General features: G+C 37.9%; 1 protein-coding gene across 1 annotated transcript in view; it reads right to left on the bottom strand.

Annotated features, from left to right (window-relative positions):
- The window catches only part of Ccdc152 (coiled-coil domain containing 152), a 27,522-nt gene extending 10,002 nt beyond the window's left edge, over positions 1-17,520 (bottom strand). Inside the window, exons 1-5 of the mRNA XM_021661009.2 lie at positions 17,434-17,520; positions 14,027-14,132; positions 8,149-8,217; positions 5,671-5,735; positions 622-724 (exon numbers count right to left, since the gene is read on the bottom strand). Of these exons, the coding sequence (XP_021516684.1) occupies positions 622-724; positions 5,671-5,735; positions 8,149-8,217; positions 14,027-14,132; positions 17,434-17,520 (430 nt within the window). The remainder of the gene's footprint in view (positions 1-621; positions 725-5,670; positions 5,736-8,148; positions 8,218-14,026; positions 14,133-17,433) is intronic.

Below are 17,520 nucleotides of genomic sequence, written 5' to 3'. Positions count from 1 at the left end.
TTGTGTGGTTTCATTTCTCTCTGGTAAACCCCCAATAATGGCACTTCTGGATCACACTGACAATATTATGTAGTGGTCATGTAGATGAACCTCTGAGATCACAGGAAAACAAATTAAAAAGATTTTTAGTAGATGTAAAGTTATGTCTAGTTTTAATTTTAATTTGAAATTTTGCTTGCAATTAGTTATGTGCCTCCTACCTCAGCCTCAAGTGCTGAGATTGCAGGTGTATAGGCCTGACTTCAACTAATTTTTATATATGATGTTCATAAAGATAGGGTCTCTAAGAATAGTTTCAGATAGAAAGCAACCCACTACATATGTGCAATGACACCTGTTTAACTGAAGAAAATTGGTGAAGTTATATTCCATATGCTAATACATATAATATCATTAAAACTTATTTAAAACTTTTATAGTAATTATATAGATGCTTTTCACATTACGCAAAATTGAGCACAAACAAATAAAATTTAGAACTATTATATTTATGTTACATATATAAAAATTAAATTTATCAAGGCAATGTTCATTCAAGAATACTACTGGAAAAATAATATGCACCTTTAAATTGTTTTACACTGTGTCAGAATAAATAATAAGCTAAAATTTTAAAATTACCTTGTTTCTGCATATCCTGATAAAGTTTGCTCATTTTGATTTTATGTTCTTCCTCTTTGATTTTCATTTCACTTCTAAGTTTGGCAATATTATTCTTATATTCCTACAAATTCAAATATATCCTCTTTCAAATGTAATAGTTACAGTTTTTGATAATTAAAACGTGTCTATATTACTTTTGACATGCAACTATATGCAATGTTTTTTTCTTACCTTCAAATAACTTTGTAGTAGGCATACACAAAATAATGTTTCATTATTCACACACATATATAGTATATTATATATGCATATAATATATAATACATGATATATATTATACATATCATTGTACTTTGCTCATGTGTGCCCATTTTCTGGCCCCCTGTTCAATTGGTGCTTTTTCTCTTTCAAAATAGTCCCTCTTCTGCTAACGAGACATCTAGAGTCTGCATCAGAGAATGTGTCGTACTTTGTTTCTTGTCCTCATGTGGTCTGAATGGAGACTGTCCTTCACAGGCTCATGTGTTTCTCGTCCTCATGTGGTCCGGATGTAGGCTATCCTCTACAGGCTCATGTGTCTGGATACCTGGTCACCAGATGGTGCTGCTGCTTGCAGAGGTTGTAGAAACTTTGGGGGTAAACTCTTGAGATTTGATAGCCTGCCTCCACTTTCTGCTCAAAATCTGCTTCCTGACTGTGGCTGCAGTTTGGCCAGCTGTCCCCTGCTTCTGAGGCTGTTCCTTCTCTGCTGTGATCAGATGTATCCCCTTAAAGTGTAAGCCTGAAGAAAACTTCCCTCCCTTGAACTGTTTCTTGTAGGGTATTAGCTGTGGCAACAAGAAAAGTAATTACTGCGCTGCTCATTACCCTTTCTTGTTTCTCCTCCACACTTCCTTTAGACTCCCCTTTTCTCCTCATTATGCTCCTTCTACTTTCATCTCTCACACACTCACACTGTGTGTATATTCCCCTTTGTCCCTTGGCCTCCTCTCGCCTTTGTTCCCCGAAACATTATTGCTTTTATCTTCATGTCAAATATATGTTTATGATTTTATGTATTTATATAAAACCTAGGAACCACAAATGAAAGAAAAGGTATTTGTCTTTATATAATTTGTTTAGTATGGTTATCTCCAGTTGTACATATTTTTCCTGCATACTAACTTCATTTTCCTTTGTGGCTGAAATAATATTTCATTGTATATTTACACATTTTTTTTCCTTTCTTTTATTTTCTTCTTTCCTTTCTGTGTAGCCATGATAGTTCTGGAACTTGCTCCGTCACAGGCTGGCCTCAAACTCAGAGATCCTCCTGCCTCTGCCTCACAAGCACTAGGATTAAAGGCATGTGCCACCATGCCTGGCTGAGTATTCTAGATATTAATCCTATGTTTAATGTATCACTAGCAAAGATTTTCTTTCATTCTATAGGCTATTTTTTTGCTCTACAAAATATTTTTAACTTCGTGAGGTCTGGTTTATCTACTGTTGGCATTATTTGCCATGCAATTAGAGAAACCATTGCAAAGATCCTTACCGACGCCTCTATCTTAAAGTGTTTTCTGTTGGCATTTTAAAAATATCTATTTTTTGGGTCCTTATTCCTCTACCTCCCTTACAGCCCTCATTCTACCCTAATCATTTCCAACCCCCCCCCCAACACTAGGAGGAGAGAGAGATGGGAAAGGGGACCTCTAAAGACCTATTTTGGCTACTTCCTGCTGACTTGGAACATGAAGTTCCTTGAGGCAAGTTCAATCTTTGTCATCAGACTATTCAGCAGTCCATCAAACCAATAATCCAGCAATAGAAAATTCAGTAATAGGACAAAACAGCGCAGAGGAGGGAGCAGCAGCCAACACAGGCCCTCTTTGGGCTCTCCCATTTATTTCCTCTTCAGAGTCCCCAGAATTAAACTATCTGCAGCTGGTAAAGATCATGCCTCTGCTAGTGCATGCATAATCACCTGCTGCGAGGCAGTTTCTTATCCCACAACTGGGATTAAAACAAAAACATATTCACATAATATAACTGGGTTTTTAAAGAAACCTAACCTCTTACCAGTTTTCCAAAGTTTTTTCTCTCACAGTTTTATGATTTCACGCTTTATACTAAACCTTTTGTCCATTTGAAGTTGATTCTTGGGCAGGTTGACAAAGGCTCTTAGTTCCGTTCTTCTGTGTGTGGATATCCAGTTTTCTAAGCACCATGTGTTAACAAAGTTGTCTTTTCTCCAGTACCTATTTTTGGCATCTTTGTAAATAATCAGGTGGCTGTAGTTTTGTGGTTGTGTATCTGAGTCTATATTTGGCTTCTCTATTCTAGTCCAATGAGCCACATGTTTGTTTTTATGCAAGTATCACGCTGGTGTTTATTACTAAGGCTCTGCAGTGTACCTTGAAATTATAGCTTAGGTTTTGTGCGTATATGTGTGTATATGTGTGCATTTGTTTGTGAGTATTTTTTTGATAAGAGGTTTATAGCTATTACTATATATTCAGTGGTATTGAGGAAGTAAAGCAAAACAAAAAACTGAGAAGAGTCAAGTTGTATGTCTATAATTAAATACAATTGCGCAGGGTGATGGTTAGTATTAACTGTCAGTCCGACAACCTGGACTTACTTGGGAGATAGGCCTCTGGGCATGCCTGTTGAGGATTATATTGACTATGTTAATTGATATGGGAAGACTCACTTTAATTGTGTATGTGTAAAACTATTCCCTGGCTAAGGATCCTGGTCTAGAGAGTGGAGAAACCATGCAAGCACTTTCCTCTCTCTAAGCTTCTTGGCTGTGATATGGTGTGATACGAACAGCTGCTTGAAGCTCCTGCCCCTTCACTTCTCCAGCATGATGTAGTTTTGATCTGCGAGCTGGAATAAACCCTTTCTTCATTTAGTTCTTCTTGTTAGTGTCTTTTATCATAGCGACAGGAAAAAGAACCAGAAGAACCAGTTTAAAGGGACATAGTCTGGCCTATCATTTGTGCTATTTATCCTGCCAGGCAAGTTACAGGATTGACTGAACCTGTAAGACTTCTAGCTTTGGTTAAATCTGGGCAGAGCCAATGCAAGGAGAACCTTAAAAATGGCCATTTTACACACTTGTGTGTATTTAGATTTCTAGATAGGCAACTAGAACAGCCAATATAGTTTTCTCTATAAACTACATGAGATAAGTCATTGTTGATTTAAAACAACACATGAGAAAATTCTATGTACCTTTCCATTTGATTGTGTCACTTGCAGATGCCACTACTAAATGGAAGGCATGCATTAATTTGATAAAATTCAGAATTTCACTCCAGCTTCTGGGCATAAGTGCTGGCGTATGGTATGGGCTGAGCTGGGCTGTACCTTGGGGTGAGGTTGGGGGGAATCTTCTTTCTTATTATTTTAGCCTGTGTCAGTCCTAAGGAAGAATTCCTTTTTTTTTCTTCAGTGACACCAATCCTAGGAAATGATAGCTGGCTGCCTTCTTATTTAGTTTCTAGAATTTTAAATTCAGGAACAGCTTCTTGATATATTCTTATTTTCTGTGTGCAATGTACAGAATCAACTGGCACATATTCTATTAAACATCTTCTGTGTTTGTTTCTAAGGGTTCTTCATGAGTTTTGGGTTTATAAATGGGTCTGTATTAGTAAATTCTCATTGCATTGAGGGCATTTAAGAAATATAATATGGCAAAAGCTGTTTAAGAAACTGATATATATATATATAACTGATATATATATATATATATATATATATATAACTGATATATATATATATATATATATATATATATATATATGAAGGAGCATGGTCAGACTTGATGTTTTAGAATGGAAAAAAGGTAAAATTTTTTGTTTCTATGCCTCGACTGATTGCAACTGATTCAATATCCTACTCTGGTGCTTTGTACTGAAGAGTTGGAAAGGAGCAGGGAAGAATGAAGGAAGGAGAAAAATAGAAAAAAGTATCCTAGAGATACTAAAATACCTAGACCCCTGCTCAGATGAAGCCCATAGGCTGCTCAGTTTTCAAGTGGGTTCCCTATTACGGGGTACATGGACTGTCTGGATGCCATCAGCCCTAATGAGACCTGATAGGCTAAGGTCAGATGGAAGGGGAGGAGGTCCTTCTTATCAGTGGAATAGGGGAGGGGCATAGGGGGAAAAGACAGAGGGTGAGTGGGACTGGGAGGAGACAAGGGGGTCTACAACCAGGATACAAAGTGAATAAATTGTAATAAATAATAATAAATGAATTAATTTTAAAAGGATAAATCCTCCAAAATTACAGGCAGCATGCTTTTTCTTACTGATAAGGATAACTCAGACAGAAGTCCCAGGTTGGGCACTAGAATAAGCTAGTGCTTCCTCAAGAGCTCCTCACACAGGAACTTGTCAAGTTTCAAGAAGATCCTTCAAGCTAAGTATGTACAAACTCAGCTTGAGTTTTGGAGACTTTGAACTTGGTATGTTGGCTCTTGACAATGAGCCAAATGTGGTACAACAAACCTCCTCAAGGGGTAGAGGGAAAGGTATTGGCATTTATTTTGTCTTTTGTATTTTTGAGGCACTGTGTTATATGTTCTGCAATTGCTTTCATTACACTGCTCCTGAAGGAGATGAGGAAATGTAGCATGTTATCAATGGCCTTGGGAGGAACTAATTTGTGCTCTACATAAAGTCTCCCATTATTTGAATGGTACGATGATTACTCAAAGCATAAAGAACACAGATTCAATTCTTTTATAGTAAAATAATTAAAAATATTAACTATCAGAATATGCTCTAAAGTAAGTCTATCAGCACAACTAAAAACCATGCAGCAAAATAATTGCATCTCTTCTTGGTAGAAAGAAACAGTGTGTAAGTAATATTGGTCCATTAGGTTTTGTAAAAAAAGACTAGAATTTGCAAAAGTTACTGCTCATTTATTAAAGATTTTTACACATAACACATACATGTATACTACATCTACATAATTTTTGGTGATATTTATTAATTAAAACCACTTGCTATTTGATGAATAAATGCTTTTCAAGAGTTTAGCAGAATACAATGGCATATAACTCACCTGCTCATGAGATTTTAACTTCTCCTTCATAAAATCAACATTTCTTTTTTGTTGTTCATTTTCATCTGTGTACAAATAATCAAGGAATATATTATTAATAGCGCTTAAAATTAATGTGGTAGTATCTGTAACAGTTAAGTTTCTGTTCTTGCATGAACTCAGTACTGCCAAACACTGGGAATGTAGGACCACAGAAGTTACTGCTTTTCAGAGAACTTACAGTCTGGTGGTGTGTTAGATGCAATAGCTATATTAGATAACCTTATATAGTGGCACTGTGTTTGAAATACTGTGAGAACACAGGGTGGGGGGAAAGACCTTGGTCATGTTGATGTTGGGGAAGGTTTTGGGGAAGAAGCTACCACCCTGTGCTGAGACTTACAGGGTAAGGCATCTATATTAGGGAAGCGTATCCAGAGACAAAGAACTGTGCAGCAGAGAATGAGGGAAACACTTTCAGAGGTAAAAGTGAGGTGGCTTGTCATTGTAATTCTAGCTTTTGGGAGACTAAGGCAGAAGGACTGCTGCAAATTCTGGGTCAATTTGGTTAAATAATAGGCTACAAAATGAGACTCAAGAAAAATAAATAAGTAAAAAATATGGAATATGGACTGACAGGCTATCTCAGTGGGTAGAGGCTCCTACCTGCAAGCCTAACGACTTGAGTTCAGTCCTGGGAATTACAGGGTGGAAGGAGAGAACTGACTTCTGCAAGTTGTCCTCTTGCTTCCACTTGAGCCTCACACGACATGTGCCTCACCTTCCACATATATATATATGTGTGTGTATATATATATATATATATATATATATACTTTAAAAAAAGAAAAGCTACAATTTTGGAATAGGAAACTTGGTGAAATATAAAAGTGAGGAGGAGGTGATATACAACTTCAAACTACACTATCCAGGAAGACATCATCTGTATGGACAGCTTGGAAGTTTTTGTATGTTACAGAGAATCATCAGAGAATCTTGAGCAATGAAGTAGGGAAATGACTTGAGATGCATGCTGTTATCGCGTGGCTGCTGCACTCTTGACTTCATAGCAGCTGTGATTACCTGCACAAGACCTGCACAAGGCTGGGACCATCAATATCCTGTTCTGGAATGGAAATGGGATTGAGAGGCCTCAACTCTTCCTGAACATCTGGAGGAAATTAATAGTTGCTGTAAGCTGGGTGTGGTGTTGCACGACTTTAATTCCAGCACCAGGGGAGGCAGAGGCAGGCAGATCTCTGAGTCTGAGGCCAGCCTGGTCTACCAAATGAGTCAAGGACAGCCAAGGCTACAGAGAAACCCTGTGCTGAAAAACTAAAAACAGGTGGACAGTTGATAAGGGAAGAGGGCTCTCTCTTTCTGAGGATAGGGAAAGAGGGAGGGAGGATGGGACCAGGAAGAGCTACGATCAGGATTTAAAGTGAACATATTAAAACAAACAAACAAACAAACAAAAAAGTGGACATTTTCTTCAGTGGTGTAGCCACTTGTAAGGTGCCTAAGTTCCTATAGATAAGTTCTTTCTGGGTCACCAAAACTAAAACCAGCACACACACACACACACACACACACACACACACAGCAACCTGGTTTCCTTCAAATGAAAACCAAGCCAAAAAATAAAGAAATATTTTCAACCAAACAAAACAATATTCCCAGTATTCTTTTTCCTATGGGCTGGGGTGACTAAATAATACAGGAAACTTTGGGGCACCTTAAAAAAATTTTATTTATTATGCATACAATGTTCTGTCTGCATGTACACCTGTATGCCAGAAGAGGGCACTAGACCTCATTATAGACGGTTGTGAAACACCTTGTGTTTGCTGGGAAATGAACTCAGGACCTCTGGAAGAACAGCCAGTACTTTTAACCTCTTAGCCATCTCTCCAGCTCCTAGGGCAAATTTTATATCCAATCTACAGTAGGCTAGTTCCACCTTCTGGCCTTCGTGATTAATACTGCTATGAATATTAGTGTACAAAATTTAAATTATTGTACTAAAAATTAGCGTAATTTAAAAAGTCTCTGGTTTTTATTCTTTTTGTTCATATCTTGGGGTGGAATTTCTGAATCAAATGGTAATTCTGTTTCATTTTTCTGAGTAATCACCAGTCTGTAATAATAGCTATATTATATTCCTACCAGCAATACCAAAACACCTTGTATTTTGAGACTAGGTCTTTCAGTGGTGTGGAGTTTGCCAAGCAGGTCAGGCTAGCAGTCCCTGAATGAGCCCTGGGGACTATCACCTATCTCTGTCTCTCATCAGTGCTGGGTTTTTAAAAGGGTACCAACACTCCTGTCTTTCTTTTACCTTTTCTCTCTCTCTCCGTCCCCTTCCCTCCCTTCCTTTCCTTCTTCTTTTCTTATTTTAAGCATGGTTTCTACAGTGTGTACTCATGTAAGCAATTTATTCAATCAACTCCCCTTCCAGGCCCCAAACTATGCTTTTAAGAATGATTCCTTCTAACTTACCTTTCAAACTGTGTTGATAGTGTATAGTCTGTTGTAGCCCTTTTATCAAAGTATGAAGAGTAGTACATTCTAAGACATAAAAGATACATTTATTTGAAAATCTTGATTGAAAGAATTGAAACAAAAATGATATTTAACCAATAATTATGTGATCTTAATAAAGCAACCAGACATCTCAAGGTAAATTACAATATATGGTGTCTTAGTTAGGGCTTCTATTCCTGTGATGAAACATGGAGGCAAGAGCTGATGAAGAAGCCATGGAGAAGTGCTGCTTACTGGCTTGTTTCCCATGGCTTGCTCAGCCTGCCTTCCTACAGAACCCTGGACCACAAGCCCAGGTGTGATGCTACCCACAATGGGTAGGGCCCTTCCCCATTGATTACTAATTAAGAAAATGCACTACAGGCGTGTGTACAGCCTGATATTCCTGAATCATTTTCTCAAATGGGGCTCTCTCTTTCTCTAGATAATATTTTTATTGATTATTTGGGAGTTTCACATCATGTACCCCATCCCATTTACTTCCAAGTCCTTCCAGGTCTGCCCCAGCCTATGGCCTCCTTGCACTGAAGAAGAAAAAAAGGAGGAGAAGGAAGAAGAAGGAGGAAAAGGAGGAGGAGGGAGAAGAAAAAAAAATAAGAAAATGAAGACAACAAAGAAGAAAGAACTCACTGTAGCCAGCCCCTTCTAGAAAAATAGTCTTTTCCCATCTGCAGGCCCTTTGGAAGCCATCAACCATTGAGAGCTATACTTCAGCCTCCTTACCACACTTTTAAAGAGTGTCCTTTGATGCTTTCCTGACTAGGCTGTTACTTTTGGGAGGGGGGTGTAGGGTGGAGTGGGGTTAGGGGGTTGTCACTGAAGCCTTCTATGTCCCTCTTTATCAACCCTGAGTCTGCAGTCATTGATGCCACTGCAAAAGTAGTTTCCTTGTCCTTTACAGTGGGAGTACCAAGCATGGATATCTACATTGTCTCTAGAATCAGCATGTGCCACTGACCTCAGCATGGTCTTCCATGGCAGTATAGACTATGGACATTGACATGGCTCTCTGCCACAGCATGGGCCACAGACACCACCATAGCCCTCAGAACAACCCATGGACATCAACATAGAGTCAGGTGGCAGCACAGACCACAGATATCTGCATGGCCTTTGGTGGCAACATGGGCCATGCACATCAGCACAGTCCCTGGCTGCAGTAAGACTATGAAGCCAGACATAGTCCTTGTCAGCATCACTGACCATAGACATAAAAATGATCTCAAGTGGCTGCATAGGTCACTCACATTAACATGGTCCCTGTGGCAGCATGACCCACATATGTCAACATAGCTTTTATGCAGTGGCACAGGCCACGGACATCTGTATGGCCCTTGATGGTAGCAAGGGAGACCGGGTTTCTCTGTGTAGTTCTTGCAGTTCTGGAACTTCATCTGTAGATCAGGCTAGCCTCAAACTCAGAGATCTGCCAGCCTTTGTCTCCAGAGTGCTGGGATTAAGGGTGAGCACTACCACCTCCCAACAAGCTCCCTCCTTCCTGATGACTTCACCTTGTGTCAACTAGCCAAGCACACACAGTAAGTACTTTAAAACCACCTTTTTTTTTTTTTTTTTGGTGAAATGAATCTGAACATTTAGTAAGAGTTTTCTAGGGCACAGTAGAGGAGAGACCTTCCCCCATGTGCCCTTGCAATGTCTTCAGATCTGGACATGTCTGGGGATCACAAAATGTTTTCCTTGCAACTCTTCCAGGAAAACACATTCTAAGAAAAGGGAGTCAAGCCACAGTAGGTTTGTTCAAGGTGGAGGGCCACAGCTGCTGAGAAGTTATAGGATGAGGCCTTTTTTTTTTTTTTACTGCTGAGAAATATGTTCTCTTGGTACTCATAACTAAATCCTGGGCAAGAGGAGCTTTATGAAAGGATTAGCAACCCAGAAAAGTGTTACAAGGCATCAGTACCTTGGTGCCAGTGGCTTTAGAAACAATGCAAAATATTTGCTTCAATCATGATGATGAAAGTCAAAGTATTTTAAAAAGTTCAAAGCCTTATGACCAGTACCAGGTTCTACTTTTGGGGCCTTTCAGTCTTTTCCACTCCCTTTTCTGTCCCCCCCCCCCCACAAAGCTCGCCTTTCTTCATGTTGTTCTTTCCCAGTAACTGAATGCTGGTTAAATTACATTTGCTTGATAGGCATTAGCTAATAACTTGCTTCTCATACATTACTGTGCTAGATGATATAATGAGAGATGTGTTCTCTCATTACTTGTTCTTATTGTAATGAAAACACGACTTACAGAATCTACCAATTAGTGACATAAGGTAGCTGAAGTTCCCTCAGTAATTAGCAGATGACGATCCCCTTGATACTATGCATACTGGAGGTTTTTTTTTTTGTTTTTTTTAAGTATTTTAAAAATGTGAACACAAGATGGCAGGCTCACCACATTTTTCTTCCACATTAGAATTACCTAGATAAGGAATTCTTTGTTAACTAGGATACCATTCAATGTATTAAAATAAAAGCTTTTCACTGTCTTTGCAAACTTTAATCTATATTATCTTTTCTTCCAGAATTTATTATGCTGTCCTAGTAAATATTTCTTGATTATTAAGCTATTTCTTAATAATTTAGCACACCAATAATGATTTTAATGCAAATTTAGGATCTAGCATTATCAATTTGTACATTAGTAAATATTTCATAGAGTAGTTTGAAATAATTAGATGAAGTTAAAGCATTGCTCATGGGCTGAAGGTTTGGCTCTTAGCTCATGGAGTCACTGGGAGGCTTTAAGAAACAGAATCTAGCAAAAAGTTAGGTCACTGATGCATGCCTTCAAAGGGAATCGTGGGAGCCAGTTCTCTTCCTCCATTTCACATCCAGTCATGAGGCATACGGGCCATCTCTGCTGTGTCACACCATCATGTGCTGCACCAGGCCCAAAGCAATGGGGTCACACATTCATGGACTGCACAGTCTAAAACTGTAAGTTTAAGTGAAATTTTCTTCTTTTTAGGTTGATTTTGCCCAGGTGTTTGTTACAGTAATGGAAAGATAAACATATAAAAGATTCTATTAGTACTTAGTCTTCAACAGTAATATTATCATTATCTTGATCACTCTTACAATGTGATCCAAAATTTACTTTCTTTGGTATTTACTCAAGAGGCTACACAAAAACTGTGCAAAAATAACTATATCAGTCATATTCATAACAGCTAAAATTTGGATGAGAAAGAATCAATAGGTGAATAAACTGTCATACCTCCAGGTGATTCAATAAAATATTTTTTTTTATTGGGCACAGAAATGTGAAGAAATTTTAATGCCAAGTCAAAGAAGTCAGTTTGAAGAAGTGGCATATTATGTGAGTCCAACTATATGACTATTTGCAAAATGAAGAACTATACACAGTAAAATGACCAGCGATTATGAAACATCCAGAGGGATGGGAGGAAGGGAGGTAGAATGAGCAGAGCGCACTGGGAATCTTTTAGGGCAGTGGAACTAGTGTGCTTTGATACTATAGTGGTAGATGTGTGCCGCTGCACACTTACCAAAACCCACAGAATGAATAACACAAGGAATGGGTCTAAGTACACTTTGGATTCTAACTAAATATCCATCAATTCAATATTTCCTCAGGGGCTGTAGCAAATAAAAGGTGTTGATGACAGGGAAACTGGGAGAAACAGACTATGTGGGATCTTTCTATACTTGCATTCATTTTTCTCTGTATATTTAAAACTCTTCCAAAAATGTCTACCAATTAACAAATTTCTGTTATGATTTTGACACACAGTATCACACACTTAAAAAGCTTTCCATAATAAATACAAGTACTTTAAAAAGTTTTTTTTTGTGTTTTTTTTTGTCGTTTTGACATTTAATACAATTTCAGATGTATAGAAAAAAATCCAAAGGTTATGCACACACACATGTGTATATGTATAGCCTATAGCCCCTATCCTATAACCCCTATTATTAACACTCTACACTAGAATGGTATGTTACAACTAATGAACCAATACTGATACATTATTCACACTTCATCCATTTTCCATGCTTACTTCTTTTGCTTGTTCTAGGAGGCTCTCCACCATACCACTTTATACTCATTTGCCATGTTCTCTTGAGTTTTTTTTTTGCTCTGACAGTTTTGTTTCTTTGATTTTGATGACCTTGATAATCTTGTGAAATACTGGTCAGATATTTTATCATGTCATTTTGTGGGAATTTGTGTGGTGTTTTCTCATGATGACAGTGGGGTTGTTGAAATGGGGAGAAAGTTTAGAAAAGTGTCATTTTCATCACATCATACCACATCAAAGGTATTTACTGCTAATATAGTATCCTTTTTTATGTCACTGATCTTGTGGTTGAGTTAGAATTTGCCCAATTCAGCGCCATGTAATTTACATACCCCACCTTGTTGTGCTGTGTGCGTCCCTACAGAAAAGAAATTTACTTTACTCAGTCAGCACTTCACCAGTGTGCACAGTCATGTTCTACCAATCTGAGAACAAATTATCTACCTAAGGCACTTGGAATTCTTCCACATGGGGGATTTGTTTCTTTTTAATTTATTATTTTTTTTATAAAAGTGGATTAAGGCTATTTGTTTTGCATTATGAGTATAATTCAACACTGTTACAGTGTATTACTGAAACGATCCCAGTTTTGGTCCTTGAGATCTCTTCCAGTCAGTTTCTGAGTTGCTTTTGACAAACTACATCATTATGGGTTTATATTTTTCTTTTCTGTCTCTCTAAAAAATACTTTTCAGATGAGAAAGGCTCTCTCTCTCTACCCCAAGTTGGATTGAACTCCTAATCCTCCTTCCGCTTCTTGAGTGCTGAAATTCTGTAATGTAACACCACACCTGGCTATTTTTTTCTGTTTGAGTATTATCTTTCTTGTGACACTACCAGATAGTTCAGTCTTATAAGTTTAATCCTAATCCTATAATAACCCAGTTCTTTTTATTAGAGAAAGATATTAGAAGATAAGATCTGGACACTGGATCACTGCTACTTAGGGCCTCTCAGTAGACACAGGAAGAAAATATACATGCTATATGGTCAACTCTGAAGAAATACATACAAGTAACATTATACAGACTAAGCAGGTTGTATTTGGGAATTTATATGCATACACATATACATATATTTGTGTAACAACAATTAATGAAAAAAGAGGCCATGAATTTGGAAGAAAGCAAGGATATAGGGGAGGGGGAAATTATATTATTGTAATCTCAAAAAAAAGAAAAGAAGTAACAAATAAAAAATAAAAAAACAAAAATACATTAATAGTTTCACTTAAAAATACTCCTACATTTCACCACTTTCTCTCTGTCTCTGTGTGTGTGTGTGTGTGTTTGTGTGTGTGTGTGTCTGTGTGTGTGTGTCTGTGTGTGTACATGAGTGGCATGTGTAAGTCAGAGGTCAGAGGACAGTTTTGGTAGCTGATGCTCTTTTCCCACTATGTGGATCAAACTCAGGTTATCAGACTTGGTTAGCTACAGGCACCTTTACACTCTGTGCCACTTTGCCAACTCATTTTTAACTCTTAAAACTGGTGACCCACCTTTCATTTACTTAGTAGGAAATCAAGTTTTGCCCCATATGGTTTTACAGACTATGTACTAAGGCTTCAATTTGCCATTTCCTCCATGAGCTGTGTCTGGCAGAAGAATTAGTTTCCTTCATTCTATGTTTTCATGCCTATACTAAAAAGGTATCATGAGACAAACAGTCTGGAAAGTTCTACATATACTTATGGTAGGTTATACATGCAGGGAAAAGTGTCAGCCACCATAGTGAGCCCCCTCCTTAGATTAATGTTTCTTCAGGCAGCAATAACTGACCTTCTTTTATTGTGGCCTCTCTTGTTTGCATTATCTTTAATAAATTGTTAGTCTTTTCCAGCTGAATATCCAGAAGGTTGTTCTTTCCAACAGTTTCTATCATTTTCTACAGAAGAAATTGGGTACATGTTATCACAAAGTCAACAATACTATTTTGATTCTTCTGTTAAGAATATGAAAACAAAAGAGAACACAAACCATTTAACATCTGAAAGTCTAAGAACTGAACTTGGGATATAATTTCAAATAAACTATACGATACTGGGCCTTCAATTTGTCATTTCTTATGTGGGCAGAACCTGGTAGAAAACTTAACTGCCTTCATTCGAGTTTTTTTTTCACATATTTTGGAGCTATACTAAAAAAAGTCCAACAAGACAGCAGTCTAGAAGTTTCATGTGCACTTAACGTAGGTTACACATGTAGGGTACAATGTCAGCCATGCAGTGATCACCCTAATTACATTAGCATGGCTTTCTGATTTATTTTCTATTTTAAAAGTAACATGGTAGGGCTGGGAATGCAATCCAGAAATAAAGTGCTTTGTTAATATTCATGGGGCCTGTTGGGTTTTAGTTCCAGCAAAACACTATATTACATACTCAAACACACACACACACTCACACACACACACGGGGAGGAGCATGGTAAAATATTAAATCGGCCTGTTATAAAAAAAAATGACCTGAGCACCTTTCTTTCAATTATTCAACTTTTAGTCTCATGTTAATCACAGGTGTTTATTGTGCACAATGGTAGATGCCTACAGTCAGCAACTTTGGAGACTGATGCAGGAGGGGCCCCTGAGCCCAGGAGTCTGTGTCCAGCAGGGACCTAAGCCAACAGACACCAAACAATTCCTTGTATTTGTTTCCAGACTACTGTATGATGACGTGACTATGCTATTTATTCTGTTCTGCACTTAATTGCTTTACTTAGCATTATTTTCTGGGAAACAATGTCACAGTCACAGATCTACTGAATCCTTTTTATAGCTATTCTGAGTTTTATTTTTGAAACTATTAGAGAAATTTTTATTGCTTCTAGTTTTTCTATTACAGACAATAAAAAAAGCATTTGAACATGTTTCTTTGGTATCTCTGTAAACAGTACAATAAGCTTCCTTGTATTCAAGTGTATCAACTTACCATCAGTCTTACATTTTCTGTACCACTATCCACATCCCCATTTTTATCTTCAGCCACTTACCTTGTATTATCACTTATGTATCTAAAAGGTAAGTTTCTAAATATCATACTAGCAAATCAAAATTTTGATTTTTAATTAAAAATACCATATCAAATGAAAAAAAAATTTAAAAATTTCTTACTCATAGGAGTACTTATTTATTTTCCCTGTTGCTATATTAATTTCTGGACTAGAGGTTTATTTGCTAAGTTTCAGGCAAAGAGAAGGAAAAGAAACTAGGTAGAATAGGAAAAAACTAAGTACATCCATGTTCTATATGATAATTAGTAATATGGTAGAAGATTGAAACACAAAACCACTCCACTTGCACATCTGCTACATATATGTAGGGGGCCTAGGTCCAGCTCATACATGCTCTTTGGTTGGTGGTTCAGTCTCTCTAAGCCCCCATGGGCTCAGGATATTTTACTCTGTAGGTCTTCTTGTGTCCTTGACCCCTTGTTTTTCATGTTTGTCCCCTAACAACTGGAGCAGGGATTGTCTCTGACTCTGATGCCTGCCTTTGGATTCCTTTCTTATAGCTGGGTTCCCTTCTCTGGCCTCAGTGGGAGAGGAGATGCTTAGTTCTGCTGCTACTTGATGTGCTAGAGTGGGTTGGTACCTATGGGGAGAGGTTTCCCTTCTCTGAGGAAAACTGGGAGGGGAGAAGGGGGAAAGGGGGAAAAAGGGATGTGAAGGTGGGACTGGAAGGGAAGGAGGGAGGGAGCTGTAAATTGATTAATTAAATAAAATCAATATTTTTCCTTGCCCTAGGAACACTTTCATATATTAGTAGGAATAAGTTAAAGTGAGAAAGGGAATTGTGGAAGAGTAGGTAGAAAGAATGTAAGAACCAGAGGATGAGGAAGAGTGCTGTGAAACACTGTTTTCTGGCCAGGACATGGCTGTTGTACTCATGGACTCCCAGCAGCCTTGGCCTGTACAAGATCAAGCCAGAGTATTGATTGCAGTATGAGTCAAAAAGGGCTCATGGGGCTCTATCTCTAGTTGAGGAGATTCTGGCAACTGACCACTGGTGACAGGTGCTACTGTCTTGGGGTGCATGTGGCTGCTGGTAGGTAGACAGTATTCTGGTGGGTAGCCTTGTATGACCAAGCATGCAGGAAACACTGGCTGCACCCAGTGAGCTATTAAAGAAGAAGAAAAGGGGAAGAAGGGTGCTGATGAAAAGGTGAGAAGGGGAAGTAGGGGGAAGGGAGTTACTCCATGTGGATGTGATTTGGGCTGAATATGATCAAGAAGCACTGAATACATGCATTAAATTGTCAAAGAGAGAATAAAATAGTAAAATTGTAAAAATATAGGAAAGGGTTTAGCAAAATATATATTTACATTATTCAAATCTGGCTCATTTTTAAAAAAATTAAAACATGTTGATTCAACAACAATGATATATTAATAACATACAATGAAAAAAGGTGAGTTTATTGGTGTTTTCAAATTCGTAGCATATTGTTCTTTGAAAATTTGGGACAATAAATCTGCATTCTCATAAACTTTCAGCCCTTATCTTGAGACAGGGTTTCTCTGTGCAGCCCTGATTATCCTGGACCACTGTAGATCAGGCTGTTCTTGGAATTCAGAGCTTGACCACGCTCTACCTCCAGAGTGCTGGGATTAATAACATGCACCACCATGCCTGGCCACACTTTTATTATTTAGCTAACATAGTTAAAGTTCATGTTTAAGGAGTAAAACACACCAAGTTTAGCAGTATTTACAAAGACATACAGCCTACAGAAATAATCAAACAATAAAAAACCCAAGTTAAAATTTCAGTCTCCAGTAAGTTAACAGCCCCTCATGGAATCAGATGTAGACCCTGACCATTATATTTTTAAAGTTAAAACTTTATTTATTTTTATTTTATGCGTGTGAGTGTTTTGTCTACATCTAACTGCACCATGAATGTATATTGCCCAGAGAGGCCAGAGGAGGGTGTTGCATCTTCTCGAACTGGAATTACAGACAGCCGTGAGCTGCCAAGTGGGTGCTGGGAACTAAGTTCTAGTCTTCTGTAAGAGCTCCCAGTGCTCCTAACCACTGGACAATCTCTCTAGTCCTGGCTCACTTGTTTTTTTGTTTGTTTGTTTGTTTTTAATGAATTTTTCTTTTTCTCAGTTTTTCCAAGTTTCTCTCATTGACAAATACATTTTTTGTTTCCCTATGGCCATTTGCTATCCTATGTCTTTACATACCTTTTCTATCTGTGAGAAATCATCTATAAGTTTGTCAAGATTTACATTGCTAATCTTCTTCACAGTTCCATCACTGCTTTGATCCAT

This window comes from Meriones unguiculatus, chromosome 3, assembly GCF_030254825.1.
Source record: "Meriones unguiculatus strain TT.TT164.6M chromosome 3, Bangor_MerUng_6.1, whole genome shotgun sequence".
Taxonomy (NCBI): domain Eukaryota; kingdom Metazoa; phylum Chordata; class Mammalia; order Rodentia; family Muridae; genus Meriones; species Meriones unguiculatus.
This window is presented reverse-complemented; position numbering and strand designations above follow the sequence as displayed.